The 23,297-nt window shown below is 44.6% G+C and overlaps 2 protein-coding genes across 4 annotated transcripts; one reads left to right on the forward strand and one right to left on the reverse strand.

Moving 5' to 3' along the window:
• Positions 1 to 1,674: 1,674 nt before the first annotated feature.
• On the reverse strand, positions 1,675 to 7,924 carry KBTBD4 (kelch repeat and BTB domain containing 4). 3 transcript variants are annotated; one of them, XM_029582264.1, is made up of 4 exons: positions 7,809 to 7,924; positions 6,026 to 6,658; positions 3,567 to 3,673; positions 1,675 to 3,337 (listed from the first exon to the last, which is right to left on the reverse strand). In XM_029582264.1, the coding sequence occupies exons 1-4, from the start codon at positions 7,825 to 7,827 to the stop codon at positions 2,477 to 2,479; spliced, it is 1,620 nt and encodes a 539-aa protein (XP_029438124.1). In that variant the 5' UTR covers positions 7,828 to 7,924; the 3' UTR covers positions 1,675 to 2,476. The 3 variants fall into 3 exon arrangements, with proteins under 3 accessions (XP_029438124.1, XP_029438125.1, XP_029438126.1); XM_029582265.1 differs by lacking the exon at positions 7,809 to 7,924 and adding an exon at positions 7,261 to 7,641; XM_029582266.1 differs by lacking the exon at positions 7,809 to 7,924 and adding an exon at positions 6,869 to 7,641.
• Positions 7,862 to 22,267, forward strand: NDUFS3 (NADH:ubiquinone oxidoreductase core subunit S3). Its single transcript, XM_029582267.1, has 7 exons — positions 7,862 to 7,994; positions 8,388 to 8,453; positions 10,315 to 10,412; positions 13,467 to 13,616; positions 19,307 to 19,432; positions 21,485 to 21,604; positions 22,011 to 22,267. Exons 1-7 carry the CDS (start codon positions 7,952 to 7,954, stop codon positions 22,176 to 22,178), a joined length of 771 nt encoding a protein of 256 aa, XP_029438127.1. The 5' UTR covers positions 7,862 to 7,951; the 3' UTR covers positions 22,179 to 22,267.
• The last annotated feature ends 1,030 nt before the right edge of the window (positions 22,268 to 23,297 follow it).

The raw sequence follows: 23,297 nt of genomic DNA on the forward strand, positions 1-23,297 counted from the left end.
TTGGTGCAGGTGCCTCTCTGTGGGACAGGGAACTGCCGGCAATAGTTGAGGAGGGGATTCCTCTGCCTTTCCCACTGACGCTGCTAGGCAATCAAAATTGCCGTTTCTGTGTTGACAGGGAGAGCCCCAGCACTAGACCCTGTCACCCACTGGTCTGGCCATGCTTGACGTAGAGCCCCCCGAAACGCCATGCTGTTCCTCCCCACGGCACCTCCTTGTGTCTGAGAACACAAGGATACATAAAAACCAATTCTTTCCTTTGGTGCAGGTTCCAGGAGCACAGGCCACATGGCAGATCAGAAAAAAGCCAGAGCATTGGCTATATCAGTCTCCTTTCACCAAACTTCAGTCACCCAGCCCAGGACAAACCATATAAAAAGGATACCTCCCAGATCCACTGACGTCTGCAGAACTGCCAGCAGGTTCCACCACTTTTCATGGGGGATGAGGGATATTCACCACCAGATAGCCCACCCCATGGACTTCCGAACCGAGCTATCAGAAGGGTCACCAACCCGCTGCTCGTCCGCCTCAAACTGGGGGGGGGGGGGGGGGGGTGGCCGGCTCCACCAGAACTTCACAACCCCCTGGGAGGATCCAGAAATTTTGTCTTTTATTTCTTTCCAAACTGCAGGTTTTACACCATCTGCTAGAGACAGAAATACTGAGGGACTGCAGGTGGCAGCTCATGTTATGTGGCAGTGTCAGTGAAACTTTCTCTGTCTCCATCTGCTGGCAGGAAGGTAAAAGCCCAGGAGCCTGGACTGATCTGGGTACGTACAGGGAACCTACTTGTGTGAACTGGCCTGTCTATCCTAAACAAAAGTAAATTATCAGGTAAAATAATTCCACCTTAGAACCAAAAGCAGTATATCTGCACTGGATGGGACTATGGGACATGAGTGAAAGCAAATTGATACTCATTTTTGGATGTAGAGGGGAGAATTGCACCCCTTCTGTTTATCTTGCTGATTCACCTAGGAGGCAACAACCTTGCACTCTGCCAAGGGGTTGAAATCAGAGTAGGAATTTTCAAAGACTTGACTAATACTTTTTTCCTCAGAACTAGGATTGTGTGGTCAGATATTATCCCAAGGAGAATATGAAGAAATAAAAATGGGCATAAAAATGATGGCATCAAGAAAAAAAGCTCCATGAAGATGGAGATAGGGTATAATGTATAAATTTAAAAATAAAATATGGGTAAATTGGAAGATATCGAAGCACGTTTAGGGAGACCAGGAGCCCGGAACACAGATAGAGGCTGCGATTATAGAATTAAAAAGCTGGGTCCATTTGGAAGGCTGGAAATTATAGTAGTGACTCAGAGCTGGGTCTGTCTGGCAGGTGCAATCATTACTAGGGGACCCCCAACCCCAGCACTCAAGAGCCACAACCCTGAGAGATTTGCATGCATTATCTCCATTGTATGTTCTTATGTATGCAGATCTATCTCAAGCATCTAGGACAGTGTTTCCCCATCCCTCTCCTGGATTATTTTATTCTAACCAGTCGGCTTGTCAGGATCTACATGAGAAATGTCCATACATTGGGCACCCAAGGTATGCAGCTCTATCCCATGCATGTATCTGGTAGATTAAAAATGATAAGAAGGGAGGGAGGAGTACACCACCAGCAGGCAGTATCTTCCTAGTATGAAAAGCTCAAGGATAAGTGGCCATAATAGGAAGCTGAAGGAAGGCCCAAAAGGATATTGAGACATAGCGGCAGAATGTAATCATGCATAAATGAGACCCAAAAGGACCTTAGCAGAGGAGGCTTGGAGAAGACAAGTGACAGCACCGTAGGCAGGCATAAATGCTGAATGGACCCAGGGAACCTTTCCTGATGTCAACTGTGTTTCTTAGATCGTCATCGCTAATTCTTCACCTAGCAGGAAGAGGATGTTCGGTAATATCCAGAATAAATTTGGATTTATGTAATACCTTTTATTAAAAAGGATGTCAGTGTGTTTTACAAAGTAATATCAGAAATATACACACAGCCACTTCTGGGATGGACAGCCTTGCATCTCATTGCTGGAGCTTGAATTACATTCTAGAGGATAAAGGAGCACAGAAGAAAATATGATACACAATTACAGTTCAGCAAACAGAGGCACTGGAAAATTCCAAGTTATATGATTTATCCTTGGTCATACAGTGATGGATAGGATTAAAACTTGCATCCCAACAGTTCTCGGGAGCCATGTTTCAATGGTCTAGCTATTTAGACCATGGGATAAAAGATAGAAACCAGCACTATTAGAGTCTTTATCGCTGCTTGTACAGAGTCCCAGCCAGTAGCAAAAGAGCTGCTTGCAGCCATACAGATGAAAGTTGATATTGTCTGGAACAAGTGCAGATGCAGGACAGTGGATGCCCACAACTGCTGAGGCTAAGCACAAGCAGAGACAGACGTACCTTTGCCTTTTATTTGTACTGTTTTTGGAATAGCAAATTCTCTCTCCAGAAATTCAGGCTAACAGGAACTGCAGATTAGTGAGTAAAACCCGGCTGCCGCTGGTTACAGTCACCACAGAAGTGGCGGGGTTAAGTTTGAAGGTGCTAGCATCTCCTTTTTTGTAGCGGTCCCGAAAGACATAGATGTAACCATTACAACTAGCAATTTTCCAAAGGGAGGGGGCTGAGCTCCAGGCTTGCGGAAGGCACAGTCTCGTAAAGCTATCCAACAAGGGATTATAACAAAGCAGGGAGTCTCCCTCGGCCACGATAAACACCAGATCCTTGTGCACGGCTGCATGCATGTGCCCAGCCAGCGGCAGCAAGTAGGGCTTCACGTGGCACTTTTCTGTGGCAGTGTCAAAAGACTGGATGAGACGCGAAGGTTTGGTGAAAAAGTCCAGGTCGTTCTCCTCGCCCCCCATTAGGTAGATCACCCCATTCAGTGCAACCCCAGCAGCTCCAGAGATGGCTACTTCTAGTGGGCTGCTCTCCATCCAGACATTGTCCTGCACTCTGTAATAAATGATGGCATTAGAGAGGGTGTCCTGCAGCGTCTTGCCACCCAGCGAGTAGATGGCATCCTTGCTGGGCACGGACACAAGGGTGTGCTGCAAGCGATCGCGGGGCAGAGGAGCACAGCGCTCCCAGTCCATGGTCTCCATGTTACATTTCCACATGCGCCGGGGGATGGAGCCTCCCACCACGTACAGGTCGCCGCCATGCTTGCATGCCGCCGTGATCTGGTGGCACAGGCTGTTCTGGCCACACACGCTGATGGAATCATCCTCGGCACAATGCAGAGAGACTGCGATGGAATGGGTGCGCGACTCCTCCTTCCCAATCAAGTAGATGTGAACGTTTTCACCAATTTCCTAGTCGGTAAAACAGGAAAAGTATATTACGTCACAGGCGACTAAGCAGCTTCTGTGATACCAGAAGCAGAAAGACACCCTCTTAATTCTCGAGAGTCTGGAGCAAGCGTGACACTTTTGGCTCGTGCCCCAGCCTGAATGGATTACGCGTTCATCTTAGACTCTAGCCTGACTGGACCACACGTACGCCCTGGGCCCACTCCACTGGGGCAGTGAGGTGGTGTTTTACCTTCAGGCTTGATGTCAGTGTCTCGGAAAATCTTTCCCTTTCTTCCTTGTTGAAGTTGATCCAGGTTTCTATAGCGACAGTTGGATTCTGGGAACAGGGAACGCCGTCTGAGCAAAAGGCAGAGAAATAACACAGCAAACGCTTAAGCACGGAGAAAGTAGTTATAGAAAAATGTCCACTCAGTCTGCGCACCGGCCACATGCATGGGGGAGATAGGTCACATTTTAGGTTGTAAAGATTACAATCCCGGGGGCGTATGTGGCAGTTTGTTTTGGATTGCAGACCTCAACTGCTAGTTGGTGATGAAACTGGGAACTTAAGTTTTGGGCTCAGATTTCAGTTGGGGGGTTGGGGGGGGGGGGAAATACCATTTGACAAGCGTACTCCAGAATCAGGAATGTGCCCAGTTACTACCCCCCCCCTCCCCCAAACTGAATCATAATCTGAAAAGCATTCAATTTGTAACATACAAACTCTGTTACACATGATAAAATCAGAATGCAACAGTCTCCCATAACTGATTTGTTGCACTTACATTCTGCTACACCAAACAAGTCCATCTGAGGGGATTACACCATAATAAAACAAACAGGCATGTACCCTCACTGCATAGTCATATACACCTCTGCCACTCTGTACACACTCATACACTCACCACTTCATGCACCAACTACATACGCTTGCATGCACCTCTGACCTACCACTAACACACACACCAGCAACACAATTTCATAGCCATTTAAATCTCAGCAGTATTCCTGCCTGCCCCTCATCTCCCAGGAAACCACTAAGCCAGTTTTTCTACTCATGGAGCCACCTGGCTATTTCCTTTGAGGCTCCCTGATCAGTACCTACCTAGATGCTTGACTAAGTCATAACCCACTTCTTCGCATTTAGTCCACTCAGTTGTCCATGCCTTATTTACCTCTAAGTTTTTAATTCACTTCACCAACCAACATCAGTTTTACAATATTCTACTCCTCACCGACACTATGCCAAGTCCATATTTCATCTTCCAAATCCTTACACCTTACTTATGGAATTAACATCCTCCTTACGTCTCTTTCCTCACCCTGATTTTATCTCAACACTTCAGTCCTCCCTCAGAAACTATTTTCTTGTCTTCTCTTGGATCTCAGATTCCCCATTCTTATTATTTTGGCTTTCCCAGTGTGAAACTTTGCATATTATATATGTATTTGCCATGTTCTTGCATACAATAAACACCCTTTAGTGAAAAGGATAATTTGCACACACTCTTGCACATCCATCAGGTATATATATTTTTTCAAATGCATAGAATATTTACAAACATTAATACAAAAGATCAAAAGAGACCTTTATGTAAAATCAGTAACAGAAGTCCTGGTACTATAAAAGTCAGGAGACAGAGAAAATGTGCCTTCTGAAACAGGAGTCCTGAGACCATAATCCCAGAAAGAGACCTCTGAACAGGGTGACAGATTGAGTCATTAGATCCACATTCATGACCTTAAAAAGATATCTAATGACTGCAGGTCTAGTCTCCTGGTAAACAGTTGCATTCGGGTTGGGTAGGTTGGCAGGCTAGGTGCTTGAGTAAATGGAAACCTGTACCAGAAGAGATTTGGGGAGGGAGAGAGTGCAGCTGTTTGATGCTGAGTGCTTAGGAGGGATAGAAAGTGGTAGAAAGAAATTGTGGAAAGAGGGATCTGCAGAGGAAAGCCAATGAGGCATCATGCTTGAGGAGGCATGAGAGAGATTGGGATGAAAGGAGTGTGCCAGATATAAAAGGTAATTTGTACAACAGAGAAAGAGAGAGACTGTAGAGCAGACAGCAAAATGAGTAACTATAAAAAGTAACAACATACAAGAGAAAACTAGTTGAATTTAGAGGGAAAGAGAGCGTGTTTGTGAGCACTTCCAGGCCCACAATCCCAAAGTGGGCAGAAAATGGAAAACACTGGGCCTCTTCATTTACTTTTTACAATAAAGGTAAAAATTTGTGCTGGATCTCAGCCAGGGCAAAGGTCAGGCCTGAAGTTTCAGTAAGCAACTACTTATGTAAGAAAAAGGTGCTTGACTCAGTAAGGGCCTGAGTTACTAAGGCTTTTCCCCATTCTGTCTATGGGGAATAAAGTTTAGTAAAGCAGGTCCTAAATGATCAAATTTTTGTGGAGTTGGGGTGTGTCTAAAGGAATTTCACTGTTTACGTTCCATTTACCAAAATATTTTTGAGAATGGATCCTTACTACAAAATATGATTTGGCCGGTATTTAGTAATTAGCTAAATCAGAATGTCCATCAGATATTATAGGAGGTATCTATCAAGAAAGTTAGATTTCTTCCAGCCAGCACCTAGATCATGCACCCTACGACCTTAAATCCAAAAGCTGATAGCTGAACCTCTGAAAATCTAACTCAGGTGCTGTATTTCAGACTCCTTATGAGTTAGATCTGATATACTGGTAGAGGCAAACCTGTAATTATATCAGTCAGCAACCGCAAGGGTAGGTTCAGGAACTCCTCTGTGTCTTGGAGCTGGGACAGGTGCGTTTTAGCACAATGCTTTGCTGCTGTGTAAAGTGGGATGTCACTATGCTGATCCGCTAGCCACATAATCTGCAGACAGTTTTTCACTTGCACGGTGCGGGCCAGGAATCGTGAGCATTCCTCAAAGAGAGAGGACAACTGGTACATGTCCGCCACCTCATAGGTCTCCTGAAGTTCTTCCACCCTCAGCTTTACAGTTCCATGATAAATATAGTCAAGCAGCAGCTGGAAAACTGTCTCACTGACATCCTGCAGCTCAATGACTCTGTTGTGAGCTTCTTTGAGGTTGGACGTAAGCATGGAGCGAAAGAAGCAGCTCTGAGCGGATAGCACAAGCCGATGCAATTGGAACTCCTTCCCTTCTACACATATAGTGACATCAGCAAAGAGCTGGTCTTCCAGACACAGTTTCATGATGCTGTGAGCCACACGGCTGCAGTGAGAACGGTCTGTGAATGTGTAATTTACAAAATAGTTTTCTTCACTTGAACCACTAAGATGCTGTGCTGCGGCTTCCTCTGTGGAGTCCATCTTTGTGTATGTATTTAAATTCCAGAGGTCTGAAAGAAAATAAAGCAAATGAGGTGAATACGTTATCAGTGCTTTGTCCCTTACTGTCCCCAACCCTATTAGAATTCTTTATGATTATAACCTTAATCCCTGCAATTGGGTCAAGACTAGAACTAGACTCCAGAAAGCAGTACCATAAATTAGCTGTCAATCACAATACACAAATGTTCTCAAAGAAAGAAGCAAGAGAAGGTGACTACCTGGCGCTTAGTTATCAAAAAACAGCAATCAGACCTTGTGTTTCAACTACTATTTTAAAGAAGGTTTTCAAATTGAAAAATCTGCTTTAAAACAGGAATTGAACCCCAAGCTTGAGTCCCCTGCTCAGGAAGTCACTCTATGTGATGAACATAAGCATAAGTATTTGTAATAGGGCAGAGGTATTGTGCATTTTCCCCATTGACACTAAATCTTTTTAATACACCTGGCCCATAATGTCAGAATGTGACCCATAAATAATATTCCTCTTAAAAATCAATGCATCTTATTTTAATCACGGTGTGCTGCCGTTAGTCTTGTTTACTTAGATACACAGTCGAAATAAAGATCAATCAGCAAGAGTTAGTTCAATTTAAAAAAAAGCATCACTTACAACTTGTTGGTTGACCTTTAGTTCTATTTAATTATATAAGGTGAAACCAGTTATCAACGTCCCCGCAATACGAATTGCTCTCGGACAGGCCCTGTTTGATGCATTAGTAAACCTTGACGATCAGGGAAACAAAACAAGCAGGCAATAAACCCGCCTCCCTCACGGAGGGGCCTGGCACAACAATCCCGCTGACAAAATGAGGCCAGGGGCATAAACAGGTAGCGAATACTGAAACCATGAAGCAGGGATTCCGATCCCCCGGCCCTAAGCAGCAAAGCATCGCAGAGGAGAAGCACTAATCGAGGAGGAGCCCCCACCCCCCCAGACAAGGAAGAGAAGGGCTCCGGAGGCCCAGCACCCTTCCATCTCCCCCACCCCCACGCCTCCCGGCACCTATGGCCACAAGGGCAGCGACGGTTTATTTTAAAATCAGGCTCCCCCGCCCCCCTCCCGAGAAGAGATCCAACGCCAAAAGAAAAAAAGAGCCCGGTTCAGCTCGGGCTGCGGCTTCCCCCCCCAGCGTGCGTGAATCCCTCCCGCCCCGTTACCAGCGCTCCCTCCTCTCATCCCGCAACTCCCTGGCCGTGAGGAGCGGGGGGGGGAACGGAATGGCGACTGCACCACCACCAAGCTTCCGCTTCCGCCCCGCGCTGTCCTTGCGGGCAAGTCTCCCAGGTACTTCCGGTTGGGAATGGCGGCCTGCCTGAGGGCCCTGCTCCGCGGCGCTGGGAGAGGTAAGGACGGGAGGGCCAGCGGCTCCGACAGGAGGAGGAGGGGTCGGTGGCAGCGGCAGCGGCAGCTTCTTTCCCCCGCAGCTCCCGGGTTATCGGTGCAGCGCGTTTCTTCCTCCCCCGCTCTCTCCTTCCTCCCGTTACCGTACGGGTCCCCGCTGCCTGCCACTGCTCGGCTCTTTTTTCCCCACCGGCTCCTCTGCCGCCCCCCGACTCTTTTCTTCCTATTCATCCCTTCGTTAATCTGTTCTTGCCCTTGCTTCTCTCACTCTCTCAAGGGCAAAGTGCGCTAAAGGAGGCCTTATTTTGTATTTGTTGGGGAATGGATTGGTATATTTGGCGACATGGGTTATCTTTTCATTGTCTTTTAATTAAAATCGTTTTTGTTAATTTCAGCTGCTCTTCAGCGCCCTGCATTTCTGTTACAAACCAGGTTTGAGGGAACAGCAACAGAAACCAAGCGTATGTTCCATATATTTTTTCTGAGATTATATAACAGAACATTGGATACATAAATTATATTTAACTAGAAGAGGGGCATATGCTGGGTAAAAGAATGCTAGTTAAACTAGGGAGGAAGAGGGGCTGGCAAGTAATGTATTCTTAAAACCAACAATCTATTGTGGAAATAAAGTACATTTGGGGTGAAGAAGCTAACATATCCACATGCCCAAATGACAGAGACCCCTGCTATGCTGGAGGGAAGTGCTGCTGCTTCTGCTGGCAGGAGACAGCCTCCTTCCTTGATGTCGAGCATATTTCCTCTGTGCTTTACCCCATCCCACCTGGATGGCAAGAAGTCAAACTCATCTCTCTTGGGCCATAGTTAACAGTCTAAGCCATGGGGCCAGCCTATTAAAACAGCTCTTTAAAAGCAAATGTCAATATAGTTTGACCTGATCATTCTGAAGTATGATATTGCTCTTTTATAGCTTTCAGGTTCAGTTCCTAATAGCTAGATGTTTTCATGAACCCCCCCCCCCCCCAAAGGCTTGGTGACATAACATGTACCACGAGGAAACAAAGAAGAAAGCTATTTTTTTCCTAAAATATTTGCCAGATCCATTACTCAAAGATCTTGTTTATGTCTGTTTGTATTTTTAATGCTTTAACTTTTTCAATATTTGTGTATTTTGATTTTTATGTTTTATTTTATTATTCACTTAGCTCAATTTTGTGTTAGGTGGATGATAAATACTTGTATGTATAAATAAATAAACTTTATGCAAAATAAGAATGACAACCTTAGGATGTTTATTAAAATGTTTGACAGAGGGCCACCTCACAATTAATATTGCAAATAATTGAAGTTGTCAGGATTTTTACTATGAGGTCCATATCCAAAAGCTATTTAGAAGGATAACCAAAAGTTATCCATCTGAATAGCAAAATAGGCATATTCAGCCAGTTATCCAGATATAATTTAGCCAGGTAACCCCTCCCTGGAATGCCTCTTTTAAGTTATGTGGCTAACAGCCAAATATTGCTGGATAACTTTAGATCTGCTTCCAGATAATATGCTACTTAACCAGATGTCTTTAAAAGATATCCGGCTAAGTAGTGCTGTCATAAGCAAAAGAAATAAAAGGGCCAGTGGGCTAATCCCCTCCCTCCCCCACCAAAACAATATACAAAGGCCCTGTCGAGCCATGCTGTCCTCACCCCATCCCAAACCTTTTTTAAGCCTGGAGACAAGTCCGGCATTGTACGCCAGGCCCCTTGTCCCAGTTTTTACTAACTAGGATGATCGGCCTGCACCCCCACCCTTTTGCCCCCCAGTCACCCGCAGGGATGATGTGTGGCACTGCCTCCCCTGATACCTTGGTTTTCCCTGCTGGGAGTTAGGGACCTACTGCCCCACTCCTGGTGCCTCCATTGCTGCCTCTTCAGAGCAGATAACTTTAGACCTGCTTGGGGGGGGGGGGGTCAGTGCCACATCTTACCCTGGGGTGGGGGGGAGGAGCAGGCTGATCAACCTGTTGCATATTGGCTTCTATATTTTTTGTGTCCCGTCTCTTATGAGTTAAACTCCTATTTTAAGGCAAACAGTAGAGTCTAGGATATAGTAGGTATAAAATAGTCCTTTAGCCCGACAATGGCATTCTGTGGAACTTAGTATGCGAGTTACAATGGCTGGGACACCTTTCCTCTGGAACTCTGCGGCATCCCCATCTTTGACCGGTCTGAGGAGTAGAAACTGTGCTCTGGAATAGACCCCTGATCTCCCACTGCCTTTGGGTCAGCCCTAGTGTGACTGTTTTATTTGCAGACCTGTTTTGTTTTGCTTTCCTCAGTTAATCTTCTCTGCTGCTGTTCTTTGCAGCCACGGTTCGCCCACAGGATGTGGCAGTGCAGAAGCAGCTCTCTGTCTTTGGAGAGTATGTGGCTGAGATTCTGCCCAAGTATGTACAGCAGGTTCAGGTAAGTGTTGGTAACAGCATTGATTGTTACAGCCGACAACTGAATTCTGCATGTCTGTGTGTGTGTGTGTGCATGCGCACAGGACAAGGTTGTGGAGAGGTAAAGACTCTCTGGTGAAATTTCCTGTATCATCTCTTTCTTAGAAAATATAACCAGCATGGATAGATTAAAGTTATTGTTTGTAAAGAGAAGCATGGAGAATGACTTGATAGGGAGTAGGTGATTGAGGACAGTGATTATTTGTTCTCCAGTTCCACTTCAGATAGGACAAGTAGTAAGTGATTTAGGTTAGACTTAGTAACATTTTCAAGACTGGGACCAGTTACTTTGAGAGGTGTTTCCATTGCTAAACTCTCAGACACTATTGGCTTCTTTTTGGATCTGTCTGGTTACAAAATCAATTGAGTCACATCAGAAGTTCTCCCTATTAATATTCATTGTACACAAGCTATTTTAGATCCTTATTTCAGTGGATGTAGGAGGGGTTAAGGACTTAGGATTGATATGCCATAATGATTTAGAGCATTTTGATTAATATTTTATAAAATAGGTTTACTTCAGGTTGTGGTCACTATTATCATAGTGGGGAAGATCTGAGGTTATAAACATTTTCAGATAAATTATATGCAAATCCTTAATGGTTGGAGGTGGGAAGAGAACTCGACTTTCCTTTTCCCTGTGTCATATTCTAGGAATGGGTCTATAAAAATTAAGGACAATTTAGAATTGATGTCACTTTGTAGCGCATTTTGGAATCTGGTGATTCATTGAAAATTCAATGAAAAGACACCACCAGAATGTGTGGGGTTTTGTACGTTTACAAAATGCTGGGTGCATCTAAGACGAATGACGACAAGTAGAAAGAAAAGATTGTCCTCTCCATAAGTACATCATTTGATGGGCAAACATTTCTGATCCCTCATCCACCAACCCCAGCAACTTCTCTTATTTCTTTATAAATTACTCTTTCTAGAAAGAGGTTTTGTAAAATAATTTAGGCGAATCAGCCCAGGGGGCTTGTTGGCAGTGCTGTGCATTGCAGTGAGGAAGACCTGGGCTTGAATTCAGGCTCAGGTTGACCAAAGCTGGGAATACTACAGAGGCAGCTTGATGCAGGGTTCTGCAAGGAGCCTTAAAGGGGATATTGTAAATATCATAAAGTAATTTATAAAGAAATAAGAGAAGATATTGTAAATAATCTTTAAGTTATTTATTTTATCCCCTTCAGTTCTCTTACTCCCCTCTGTCCCTATTTTTCTCCCTCCCAGTTATTTTACCCCTGGTTTTTTGTAACTGCATTCCCCCTTGCACTAGTTTAGTTCTACTGTTCATGGCACCCCTTGTTTTCTATGTAAACCGACATGATGTGACCTGTTCATGAATGCCGGTATATAAAAAAATCTAAATAAATAAATAAAAATTTAAAAGCCAGACGAGCCAAAACCAGGAGATACTATAGAGGATGTGTAGATAATAAAATAAAGATAAATTTCCTAGCGTGTAGCCAGGTGGACCCAGGACCAATGCCAGCAGGGGCCATGGAGGGAAGGAGTATAGCATCTCTTCTTCCAGCCAGGTCTGAACGAGAGCCCTGATACCCAGATTGTGAAGCCCTAATATGACAAGCAGTGCAGAGAGAAAGGCGCTTATGTTTTTTGGCTGCCAGAGCCATTGGCAGTGGTAACTGTATGTTCTGCCAGCTCGCGCTTAAAGTTTTGTGCGCACAGATTTTGGGCGCCTAGGCGGGATGCAGCGAGGCGCATGCACAGCCCATGCGCCCGGCTTTACCTGTATTCTGCGTATAGTAAATGGTGCGCGTATGTGCGCAGAGCCAACGCACTGGGCATACCGATGTTCTATATAAGGCAACACAGCACGCACAGAGACAAGATGGTGCTGCCGCGGCCTACCACGCGGTGTGCCAACCAAGCCTAAAGCGGGGCCTAGCCCACAGGGGGGGCTGCTCAACCCAGTCAGAAGCCCACTTCCCCTTACCCCAACGGGATCGGGGCTCAGCACTTAGTGGCTGAATACAGAGACGGTCTCCAGCTGGGGGTGGGGGGAGGGCTTTGGCCGTCACCGCTGCGCTTAACTTCCTGCACCCGCTGCCTTTCAGCTGCTTAAGCAGCAAAGTCCATGCCGGGAACCGGCTACCAGTTCAAGGCACAGCTCTGAGGGATCTCGGAAATCACCTCAGGGATTCTCAACTGGGGGAGGGGCCTTTAAGTATCACTGCAGGAGAGTGGGGCTCAATCTTTCTTTTCTCCAGTTTAAAAGTAGAATTTCTTCTATCAAAAAGGACAGAAATCCCCATAGGGAGAGGTACGTCCACCATCTGCTGGAGACTGAGAAATACTGAAGATCCCTGTAGGGGTGTCTGTAGGGTGACCTCGGCTTTGAACTCTGACTCCGTCTCTCCATCTGCTGGCAGGAGAGCATAACCCATTGGTCCTGAGTCCATCTGTCTACACTAAAGAAAACCAAAATTATCAGGTAAGCAATTTTTCCATTGACAGATTGGCATTTTTTTTTAAGGGTCGGAGCTAACAGGGGAGAAGGGAGGCTATTAAACAAGGGGGGTTTGGAAGTCCTATCCCTTACCTGGGTGAACTGTAAATGAACTGGGAAAACTGGTAATGGCGTCGGTGCACATGGCTTTTAAAATCCCCTCACGTGGTAGACGTGGTATTTGTGCACGTAAAACTGCTCGCACATGTGCGTGCGTTCAGGCTATTTTAGATCATGCGCTCATTTACGTGCGTTCTAGGTGTTGCTATTGCTCTGTGACCAAGCCTCCCTTCCTTTCAGTGGCTGGGAATCAAACTCAGGTCCCTCTGCATGGCAACCACGAGATGGAGTATACTAAAAGAAAAAAAATTACAAATGGAAAAATAACTAATTAAAATCAATGGCTTAAACCAAGACATTTTGGGCTTGATTTACTATGGCATTTCTCCCATGTTGTGTCTATGGGAATGCAGCTTAGTAAATCAAACACTGTTTGCCATCAGTGTCCAGTAATAAATCTGTTGTTCCATTTCTTCTTATTACCAGGTGACTTGTTTTAATGAGCTGGAGATTATGATCCATCCAGATGGGATCGTTCCAGTTCTAACGTTCCTTCGCGATCATACCAATGCTCAGTTCAAATCCCTGGCTGACCTGGCTGCGGTCGACATCCCAACCCGACTGAACCGTTTTGAGGTAAGAGGCATCTGGCCTAGAGAAGAGTATAGATCTTAAAAAAACAAAACAGGAGGAGGGTGCAAAGCAGTTTTTGGTACCAACAGAATACATGAGCTTGAGAGAGCAGGGCCCCCCTGTATTCTAGGTCAGGGTTTCTCTAGTTCTTGAGATCTGCAAACAGGTCTGGTCTTCAGTGTCCACAGTAAATATTCATAGAAAGATGACAGCAGAAAAAGACTGCACGGCCTATCTAGTCTGCCCATCCACACCAACTGCTCAGTTTTACATTACGTTGTCACAGGGGATCTCTGAAGGAGTGGTAGGTAAGTCTGCCAAGAGTGCTATGTGACCCTCAGTCTGTGCACAGCCCATGCCTGACAAGACGAGACTGGCAAGCTGTAACTAGAGCAGGAACGAGATGTCTTCTGCCTGTGACGTCCTCTTTCCCCTCGAGTTAAGCCTTAAGGGGTGGTGGCCAGCAGGACTTGGACAACAGGAAACACAAGGCATACATGGAGACGAGGATGAATTCAAAGCTGGAGACATGAAGGCACTGACAGAAGTATGGCAGGATCATTACAGGAAGGCACCCACAGAAAAAGTACTATTGAAGGAGCACAGGATATACAAAGCAATCAAGGGCAAAACAGGAACAAGAAACATAGGCCTAAGAGTAAGATCAAACATAAGGCCACAAAGAACTTGCCAGGTTCTTTTTTGGGTACTTGCCAGGTTCCTGTGGCCTGGATTGGCCACTGTTGGAAACAGGATGCTGGGCTTGATGGACCCTTGGTCCAGTATGGCATTTTCTTATGTTCTTATGATCAAATATAAGACCAGGCTCTGGCAAACTGCAGACCATGAGGATGGAATATATTTGAGTCCAAACAGGAACAAGATGGCCATCAACAGCAGGTACAGACCATATAGCTGGGAGGACTAACCAGAATAACTAGACAGCAGGCCACAGAGCTGGGAAGACTAGACAGCTTGTCTGAGGCCACAAAGGCCCTCTGTTGGCAGGAGGCAAGAACTGCCTAACAGATTCTCACATCCTCAAGAGAGCATGGGACAAGCACAGTTTCTGAACTTAAGATACTGTCCTTGTCTTCACTACCGCCACTGGGAGGTTGTTCCGTGCATCTACCACCCTTTCCGTAAAGAAATAGTTCCTTAGATTACTCCTGAGTACGCCCCCTTTCATCCATATCCCATATCTCCTTGTTCTAGAGCCCCTTTTCCCTTGAAGGAGGCCTGCCTGTGCTTTAGAACGAAGACCATTGATCATTTTAGTAGCCACCCTCTGGACCGACTCCATCTGGTTTATATTCTTTTGTAGATAAGTCTCCAGAATTGTACATGGTATTCCAGATGAGTTCTTATCAGGAACTTTATACAGGGGCAATATCACCTCCTTTTATCTGCCGACTGTTCCTCTCCTTATGCAGCCGAGCATCTTTCTGGCTTTTGCCATTGCTTTATCCACCTATTTGGCCATCTTGAAATCATCAGATATAGTTACCCCCCCCCGCCCCCACTCTTGTTTCATATGTAGAAGAATTTTGCCCCCTATACTGGGGGTTCCTACAGCCCAATGCATTACTGCATATTTTAGCTTTAAATCTTAGTTACCAGAATCTAGACTTTTCCTCAAGCTTCACTAGACTTCTCCTCATATCTTCCTCAGCAAAAAAGCAAACCTTATCCCGATGGTCTTTCTGCAATATTGCTTACAAAAGTGTTGAAAAGAACTGGTCCAAGGATCGATTTCTGTGGTCCACTCCTCGGCTTGACCTCCATTTACCAGTCATTATGGGTGCTTAATTTATGTATAATCACACGTGAAACCGTGTCAAAGGTCTCGCTGAAATCCAGTTTCATCTTCTGCTCTTCCCTAGTCCAACTCTCTGGTCACCCAGTCAAAGAAATTGATCAGATTTGTCCGACAGAACCTACCTCTGGTAAAAATTATGCTGCCTCGAATCTTGTAATTCTTTGGATTTCAGAAACTGCGCTATTCTGCGTTAGCAGCAGTTCTGTCAGTTAGGACATAAGAAATTGCCATACTGGGTATGACCAAGGTGAAGCCCAGCATCCTGTTTTCAACAGTGGCCAATCCAGGCCATAAGAACCTGGCAAGTACCCAAAAACTAAGTCTATTCCATGTAACCATTGCTAATGGCAGTGGCTATTCTCTAAGTGAACTTAATAGCAGGTCATGGACTTCTCCTCCAAGAACTTATCCAAAGCTTTTTTAAACACAGCTATACTAACTGCACTAACCACATCCTCTGGCAACAAATTCCAGAGTTTGTTTTCTCACCACAGAAGTCATTGGGTCTATTTGTGTACACTTGGTCCAAGATTTTGGTTATTTTACAAACAGATCGGGTTTTGCCCCATGAGGGCTGGTATTAGCCACTTTTCAAGGTCATGCAAGTAATCTCTCCTCACAGCTGCAGATCTGCTCTTCATATGCCATATTGGTTGCATCTGTTATTTGTTCTCAGCTGTTCATTTATCCTTTATTTGAGGAGTGACAAACTGGGGGCATTTTTCAGATGGGAATGGAGTCATGTATTTGTGTTTAATCATTTTGCCTTTTCATGTGGTAACATTTTTGTTTGCATCCTGGATTCTTATTTAAATGTTTGCAATATTCATGCATTTCTTTCCTTATTTGAGGTTATGGCACTTGAGGTAATGCCTAGAGCTTCCCCCTCAACAATGAACTGAAGAATTCTTCCGTTCAGACAGACGTATGCACCACAACATCTCCTGTTTATTTTTGATCCAGCACTTTTGGACTTCCTACTCATTTGAAACCAGCCTCTCTTGAGCTATGACACCATGAGCCTTCATTTTTCCCCGTATTTGTTTTCTGCCCCTCCTCCCACCTAGCCCAGCCATTGTGGCAAAAGTCTTTGGTCAGAGGCCACAAGCAGCAGCTTGCTCCAAAAACCTGCCAGCATGGACCCTAAGTCTAGTATTTGATATCACTGTTGAGCAATGGTGGAGAATCCCTGTAACTGGGTAGGCTGGATAGTGGTGGTTATGTCACAGAATGCACAACACGCTTATTTATAAGTTAGAAGCTTTACTTACAATTCTGAAAATAGGCAATGAAAGCATACACGACTAGATTTTGAGTTAAGAATATATGCAAAGATACCTCCCTCACAGTTTCCAGTGTGAGCCTTATATATCTTGGAAAATCGGAAGCACAGTGCTGGAGATCAGTCACTTTAATATCCAGCAAGCTTTTCTTGCGATCTCTTCTTTCTTCTGATCTAACCAGTCTGTCTGAACTTTTTAGTATTTTATGCTAATTTTCTTGACCTATGTCCCAGTTTCTTCTCTGGGCTATTCCCATATGTTCTTGCCATTTGTTGAGGCCTCAACTGCCTGTGCTAATCATATCAGCAACAGTTAGGTGCGGTTAGGTTGCTGATGTCTTGTTTTCCATGATATCTGCACATTTACTCATGAGACTAACTTCTCATTAATATATCTGATCTCATGCCTTGTTTCTTGTTACAACCAAGCTAAGAAAACTGGCATATTTATTTTCAGAACTTATAGACTTTATGTCAAGCAATTACACTAGCTATATTGGTGATTATCTTTATTCCACTAATTTCTATCGCGTTACAAAGTTCTTCTCATTAACTAAATAACTCCTTAATAATTTTTCCACACTCCCTCCTCCCAGGGGCTGTAAACGCTTCCTCTGCAGTATCTGCAAACAACCTGGAGAGCAGAAGCCTAGCCTAGTAGTACACAGGGCTGGATCAGTCCTTGCTATTTTGGTGCCATTTGCAAAGTTTGCTAGCCATTTTGGTATCCCTGCTGCTTAAGCTGCTGAAGTAGGATTGATCAGTAAGCGCTGACCCACCCATTTACTTGTTTTATTTCACGTTGTTAATAATAATCCGGTGAAGTTTTTTGGTTTTTTTTTAGTTTCTCATCAAGAGGAGGCAGATCCTGCCCAGGAAGTGACATTTCCTTGGGAGCTTGGTGTTCTTCACACTGTTCATCGGGTCCTTAATCAGAGTGGGATTCCTATCCCCCCTCCCCCACCCATTCAAACCCACACACACTACATTTTTATCTCCCTTCTTACACTCAGTTATTCAGATTTTCCTGTATGCCAGCTTTTTTGTTTTCTTCAACAGCATCATATGAGGCTTATAGCTTTCCTCTTGTCCAGAGATTTTAAAATTCAAAATTGGGGTGCTCAGTCATTTGTGATTGTGGTTTTTAAACAGAGGTGTAATCTTTTTTTTTTTTTTTTTTTTTTTTTTAAATTCACAACTAGATTAATAAAATAGTAGTGTCCTCTGCTTGCCGCCTTTTCCTGTGCCTCGTCTATTTGCATGGGTTCTTGTTATAAAAGCTATGATTATAACTAAAGCAAGATTTGAACCTCTGTCTTCCTAAGGTGAAAGGTTTAGTGACTTGTTTAGTTCTGTAAGCAGGAGGGGAAGCCATGAGCCAACTACAATACAAGTTGAGAAGAGCGGACCCTGCAAGCTCACATTTAGAGCTTCTGTTCAGGAATGATTTACAATTAGAATAGAAAATATGGGATGAATGAAAAGTCCCTTTGTGCCTCGCCACTTCCATTCAAACAAGCATTGCTATGCAGCAGCATAAAAGGGCAGGAAGAGGGGGCGGGTAAGCTAAGGGCCTTGAAGGTTTGTTTAGTTTATTATGTTTCATGAATCGCATTTCTTACAACAAATCAATGGGATGCACAATAAAAATAAGCATAAAATACAAAATAATAATCCTGCTAGGTCCCTGTGGAGTACGTTTTCATAGAGGCTCCATACAGAAAAATAGTGCATATGCCTGTAAGTGGCATGGGTACATGTATATGCTGTTTTATAAACATTGAGCATTCACACGTGTGTTCGGTCTAGGGTTGTCTGGGCACGGCTCGGAAGTGCACACTGTAGTTGCTGTTTTGTAAGATGTATGCGCATGCACGTTACCAAACACATTTGTACACTTTTTACATCTGCTGATTGACTGGAGCAAGTGAAATCAGACAGGTCTTCAGTTTTGGGGTGGGAGATTTGGGTGAACTGGTGGGGGGGGGGGGGGGTTCAGGATGAAGTGCTGGAGGGTCTGGGTGAATTGGTGGAGGTATTGGCAAACCGATGATTCCAAGGTCGTGCGCAAGTAAAGTATTTTCAAAACTGTCTACACCTGTACTTTATGAGACACCTTCCTCCGTGTGGAAAATCAGGTTTATTACGTGTAAGTGATAGATTTTTTTCCTTGCCTAAAATATATGCACTTAGATTTGTAAAAGAGAAGAGATTCTGCATTTTCTGGCATTGAAAATATTCTAGTGTACTGAAACATTCAGAGCAGCAGTGCCTGGTATTTTATAAACCGCAGCTTCCGCCACACAGTGTGTAAAATACAAGCATTAATCTCTGCGCATCCGCTTGCACGGGTAAATGCTGTACCGCAGATAGGCTACTTATGTGTCAAAAATCACAGAAGCCATTTGCACCAAGGATGGGGCTGCTTCCCATGGTAAACTTGGGACTGGCATGGTTACTCTGAATCGCCCGACATATGTCCCTGGGCCTGCACTTTTATCTTACGACCTAGCAGCAAGCTTGGTTGGCTTTAAACACCTTTGTCGGTGGCTTTGGAAAAGTTAACGGTGCCTTTTGGTGTCTTTCTTGCAGATTGTTTATAATCTCCTTTCTTTGCGCTTTAACTCTCGTATCCGTATTAAGACCTATACGGATGAGTTGACCCCCATTGAGTCCGTGGTATCCGTGCACCAGGCAGCAAATTGGTATGAGAGGGAGGTAAGTCCTCTACCTATCCTTGCAGGTACCAAACTTCACAGTCATGGCCCTCCTGAGTACGGCCCTTAAGCTCTGTACAGTCCTCTTCGGGAATTAATGCAGTACAATATAGGGATCCATATTTTATAGAATAACCCCTCTCTTCTATGCAGTGTTAACAGGAGCCTGATCCTAAGGGAAACTTTACAGAAATTGTCTCCCTAGCCTTGTAATCAACTCTGCTTCAGCGTAGAATACCTTTCTCTTTCTTGATAGGAAGCTTAGGCTTGGCTGGAGAAATCATCATGTAACACAGCCTGCAGAGAAGTAGGCGTCAATTTATTAGAAAATATGGGACGATGGAGACCCAGGTAGGAGGAAGAGAGAAAGGAGAGAGACACCAGAGAACAGAGCTATAGGGCAAAGAGACTGGAGAGAGCTCAGGGCCAGCTTGCGGGGTCTGCAACTTGTGCAGTCGCACAGCATAGGTGAAGGGTGCCTGCCCCGCTAACCCTTTCTGGAGGTGGTACTACATCAAAACCAGTAGCCTCTTTAGTAACAAACCCTACCACCTCCCATCCCCACAGGGTAGGATCCTTCAGTGTAATAAGTTCTCTCTCCATTCTCCCTCTTCTTGCCTCACAGTCTGAAGGTTGTGAACAGCCGCAGGTAAGAAGTGCTACTGCTGCTGCTTTCCTTCTGCCAGAGGGAGGGGGAGGGGGGGTTATCAGGAGAAAGATCACATATTAGGTAATGAGCAAAGGGAAGCAGGAACGGCAGCAAAATTGCATGAAGAGAGTGGAGCAAAGGATTGGGTTGGACAAAAATAGAATGGAATTAGAGTGGCAGAAGAGTGAGCATGATGAAATAATTAATTTTGAGAGAGTGGATAAAGCAAGGGGGAATAGGTAAGATAGTAAACAATGAGGGGTGGGAGAGCAAGGGAGACTGGGGGGATGAGTGAGTGAGGGAAGGCTAGGGGTGAGTGAGAAAGGGGGTTGGAGGAGTGACACGAGCAAGGAGAGAGAGGAATTGAGAGAGTGAGCTTAGGGTGTTTGGGAGTGAAAGAATGAGTAGGGGAGTACTGAAGGAATAAGAGAATGAGCTGGAGGGTGAGAGTAAGGGCACTTAACAAGAGAGAGGGAGAACAAATACATGCTTCATCCTTTGATCCAGATTTGAAGATCAGGCAGGTTCTCTGGTCACATTAAACATAAGTGAAATAATGTGATCTTTTTTTCTCTTGTAAAATTTTTTTTACCATATTCATATTATGCTGTATTTAAAATGGTTTATAGGTAGCATATTAAACTGCACCAGAAAAAAGACCAAAATTTCCCATCCACATTGGTTGTGGATATCTAATTTTCATTTTTTATTGCAATCATTTCTAGCCCACAAATGTTAGAATTTTTTTCTGTTTGTCACAGAGCTGTGATTTTACTCAGATTCTGAAATGCTTTAGAGTTGTCTAATATAGGGATGTGCATTCATTAGTTTTTGGACATCCATTCGTTTTGCGCATAAGCGAATGTATGCACAAAACGAATGGTATGCTCGACCGTCTAAAGTGCATCCATTAGGTGCGCACCATTCATTGTGCTTACATTCGTTAGATATGTGATAGCCGTCCAAATGAATGGACACACGAATGCACATTCCTACTAATTTATTCTCTGTCCATTTGATAGTGTGTAATGGATGTTCTTCTGATGTACTAATTCCTTAGGTCATCCAGCAATGGTCATTCAGTTCTTAGTCACAGATATATTGGGTTAGTTTGGCAAAAAGATTGCTGTTTGTTTGCTGCCCCTTATTTCTACATAATCAAGTGAACTAACAAGGTGGCCATATTACTTCATGAAGAGCAAAAGGAGTTTGTATATGCCAGTAGCTGGGTCTGGACCTTAAGGAAGTTACAAAAGGATCATCTTATCTCTCTTAACAATTTACGTGGCTATTAGAATATGCCACTGATTTGCTTTTTATTTTCTTTCCTTGTGTCTCTAGAGTATAGCAGAGCGTGATAAAGGTTGATTCTTATGTTCTGCCTTCTTTTGCTATCCCTTTCAGGTCTGGGACATGTTCGGTGTTTTCTTTGCAAACCACCCTGACCTAAGACGGATTCTTACAGATTATGGATTTGAGGGGCACCCCTTTCGTAAAGACTTTCCGTTGTCTGGATATGTGGAGGTGTGTTCTTCTTTCAGAGCCAATTAGGTGATGGGAGAACGGGGAAGACAGGCTGTCACTGTATATTACTTATTAGTAGACTTGAATTTAGGCCCTGTTTTTCTTTTATGTGGACCGCCACTGCTACCGCTTAACATGCGCAGCGCCGTAAGGACCAGTTATTAAAATCCAGATGATGGATTTTGAGATTTATTTATTTAAAGATTTTTTATATACGGACATACTGACACATGTCCTGACATAAAAAGCTCACTCTTTTTATGTCAGTGTGGTTACGAGGGAATGATAGGGCTGAAGTGCCTAAGGTGAGAGACCCCCTCCCTTAGCAGTAGGCTGTGGCCTCCCTCTTAAGCAGAAGCTATCTGGAAAGCCCTCTCTTCAGCCATGACCTCTGACCGTGTTTCAGGTGCGCTACGATGACGAGGTGAAGCGGGTGGTGGCAGAGCCCGTGGAGCTCTCCCAGGAGTTCCGCAAGTTTGACCTGAGCAGCCCCTGGGAGACGTTTCCTGCTCATCGAGAAGGAACGGAAGATCTGAAACTGGAGGAGGGGGACAAGAAGCCAGAAGCAAAATAGAGGCGAGAGGACCGAACTCTGGGTGGTGTAAGATTTTATCTGGAAACCTTATCTGAATATTTATGTAAATAAAGTCAGTCTGAAAGAGAGCTGTATCTGCATTCTAATACTTGGTGTTTGTCAGAGCCGTGTGTCGCAGTTTAACAGTACGTGCAAAGTTATGCTAAGTACTAGTGCACTCCAGCACAGGATGGAGAAAAGAAGCCTTGCTTATACGGTGAATTCACAGCTTGCTACTTATGACTTGGACACATGGAGAAATTCAGCCTTTTTTTTCTTGCATACACACATCTCTAGCCACCTACATACAACCGTTCAGTCATCGCCCCCCGAGACAGCCAAAGTCGCATTCACGAGCTCCACAGCTTTCCCCACAACTTGGAATCCTTTTCTTCCTTCCCGAGGAGCTGAAGAAAGGAACCTCTTCAGGCTCTCTTCACCAATGTGTCCACTTCCCTCCTTGTCCGACTGTACTCCTAAGCTGCTTTCCCCTGTTGCCCGTAGGCCTCTCTCCGCACTTACCTGTCTCGTCTGTTGGTGGTCTTTCAGAAGCCTGGTGGCTCCATCTGCTCCTGCACCCTGGCTCTTCTGCTCCGCAGTGCAATGAGAACTTCACGGGCTGCATCCTGTCTGGGTCTTCACTCTGCTCCGCAGGACAATGGGAACCCCATTGACCTTACCTTGTAGTGCACTGAGAATGTCAGAAGTTAAATCCTGTCCCTGGCTTCCCACGATTCTGGTTTTTTGCCAGAAGGGGGGATTAGACGGGGGCTGGGATATTTTGCACCTGTAGTTTGTGGGTAGGGGTTAGCATTCTTAGCCCCTGAGCTCATTAACGTTGTGAATGCAAAAGTGAGCTGGATTTATTTTTGTGAATGATGATTTTGTATTTGTGATTGTGTAGCGCTGTGTGTGTGTGTGTGTGTGTGTGTGTGTGTGTGTGTGTGTTTCTGTCTGTCTGTCTGTCTTTCTTTATCCATCCAGGACAAACCTTTTTTGTATTCCTCACTTGTACTCTGTAAGGTCCCCTCTTAGTTCCTTCCAGCACCCACTTTTCTCATGCCTAACTCGAAAGTTCTGTAATAATCTAAATATCAAGCAATACTAGTGAGACTGTTG

This window comes from Rhinatrema bivittatum, chromosome 17, assembly GCF_901001135.1.
Source record: "Rhinatrema bivittatum chromosome 17, aRhiBiv1.1, whole genome shotgun sequence".
NCBI classification, from domain to species: domain Eukaryota; kingdom Metazoa; phylum Chordata; class Amphibia; order Gymnophiona; family Rhinatrematidae; genus Rhinatrema; species Rhinatrema bivittatum.

Coding starts and splice junctions, on each gene's coding strand:
- KBTBD4 (XM_029582264.1), bottom strand. Junction 3,674..6,025: donor GCTGACTGATATAATTACAG/GTTTGCCTCTAC, acceptor CCTTTTGCTCAG/ACGGCGTTCCCTGTTCCCAG. Junction 3,338..3,566: donor CACTGACATCAAGCCTGAAG/GTAAAACACCAC, acceptor TTTACCGACTAG/GAAATTGGTGAAAACGTTCA.
- NDUFS3 (XM_029582267.1), top strand. CDS start 7,952: ATGGCGGCCTGCCTGAGGGCCCTGCTCCGCGGCGCTGGGAGAG. Junction 7,995..8,387: donor GCTCCGCGGCGCTGGGAGAG/GTAAGGACGGGA, acceptor TGTTAATTTCAG/CTGCTCTTCAGCGCCCTGCA. Junction 21,605..22,010: donor CGTTGTCTGGATATGTGGAG/GTGTGTTCTTCT, acceptor ACCGTGTTTCAG/GTGCGCTACGATGACGAGGT.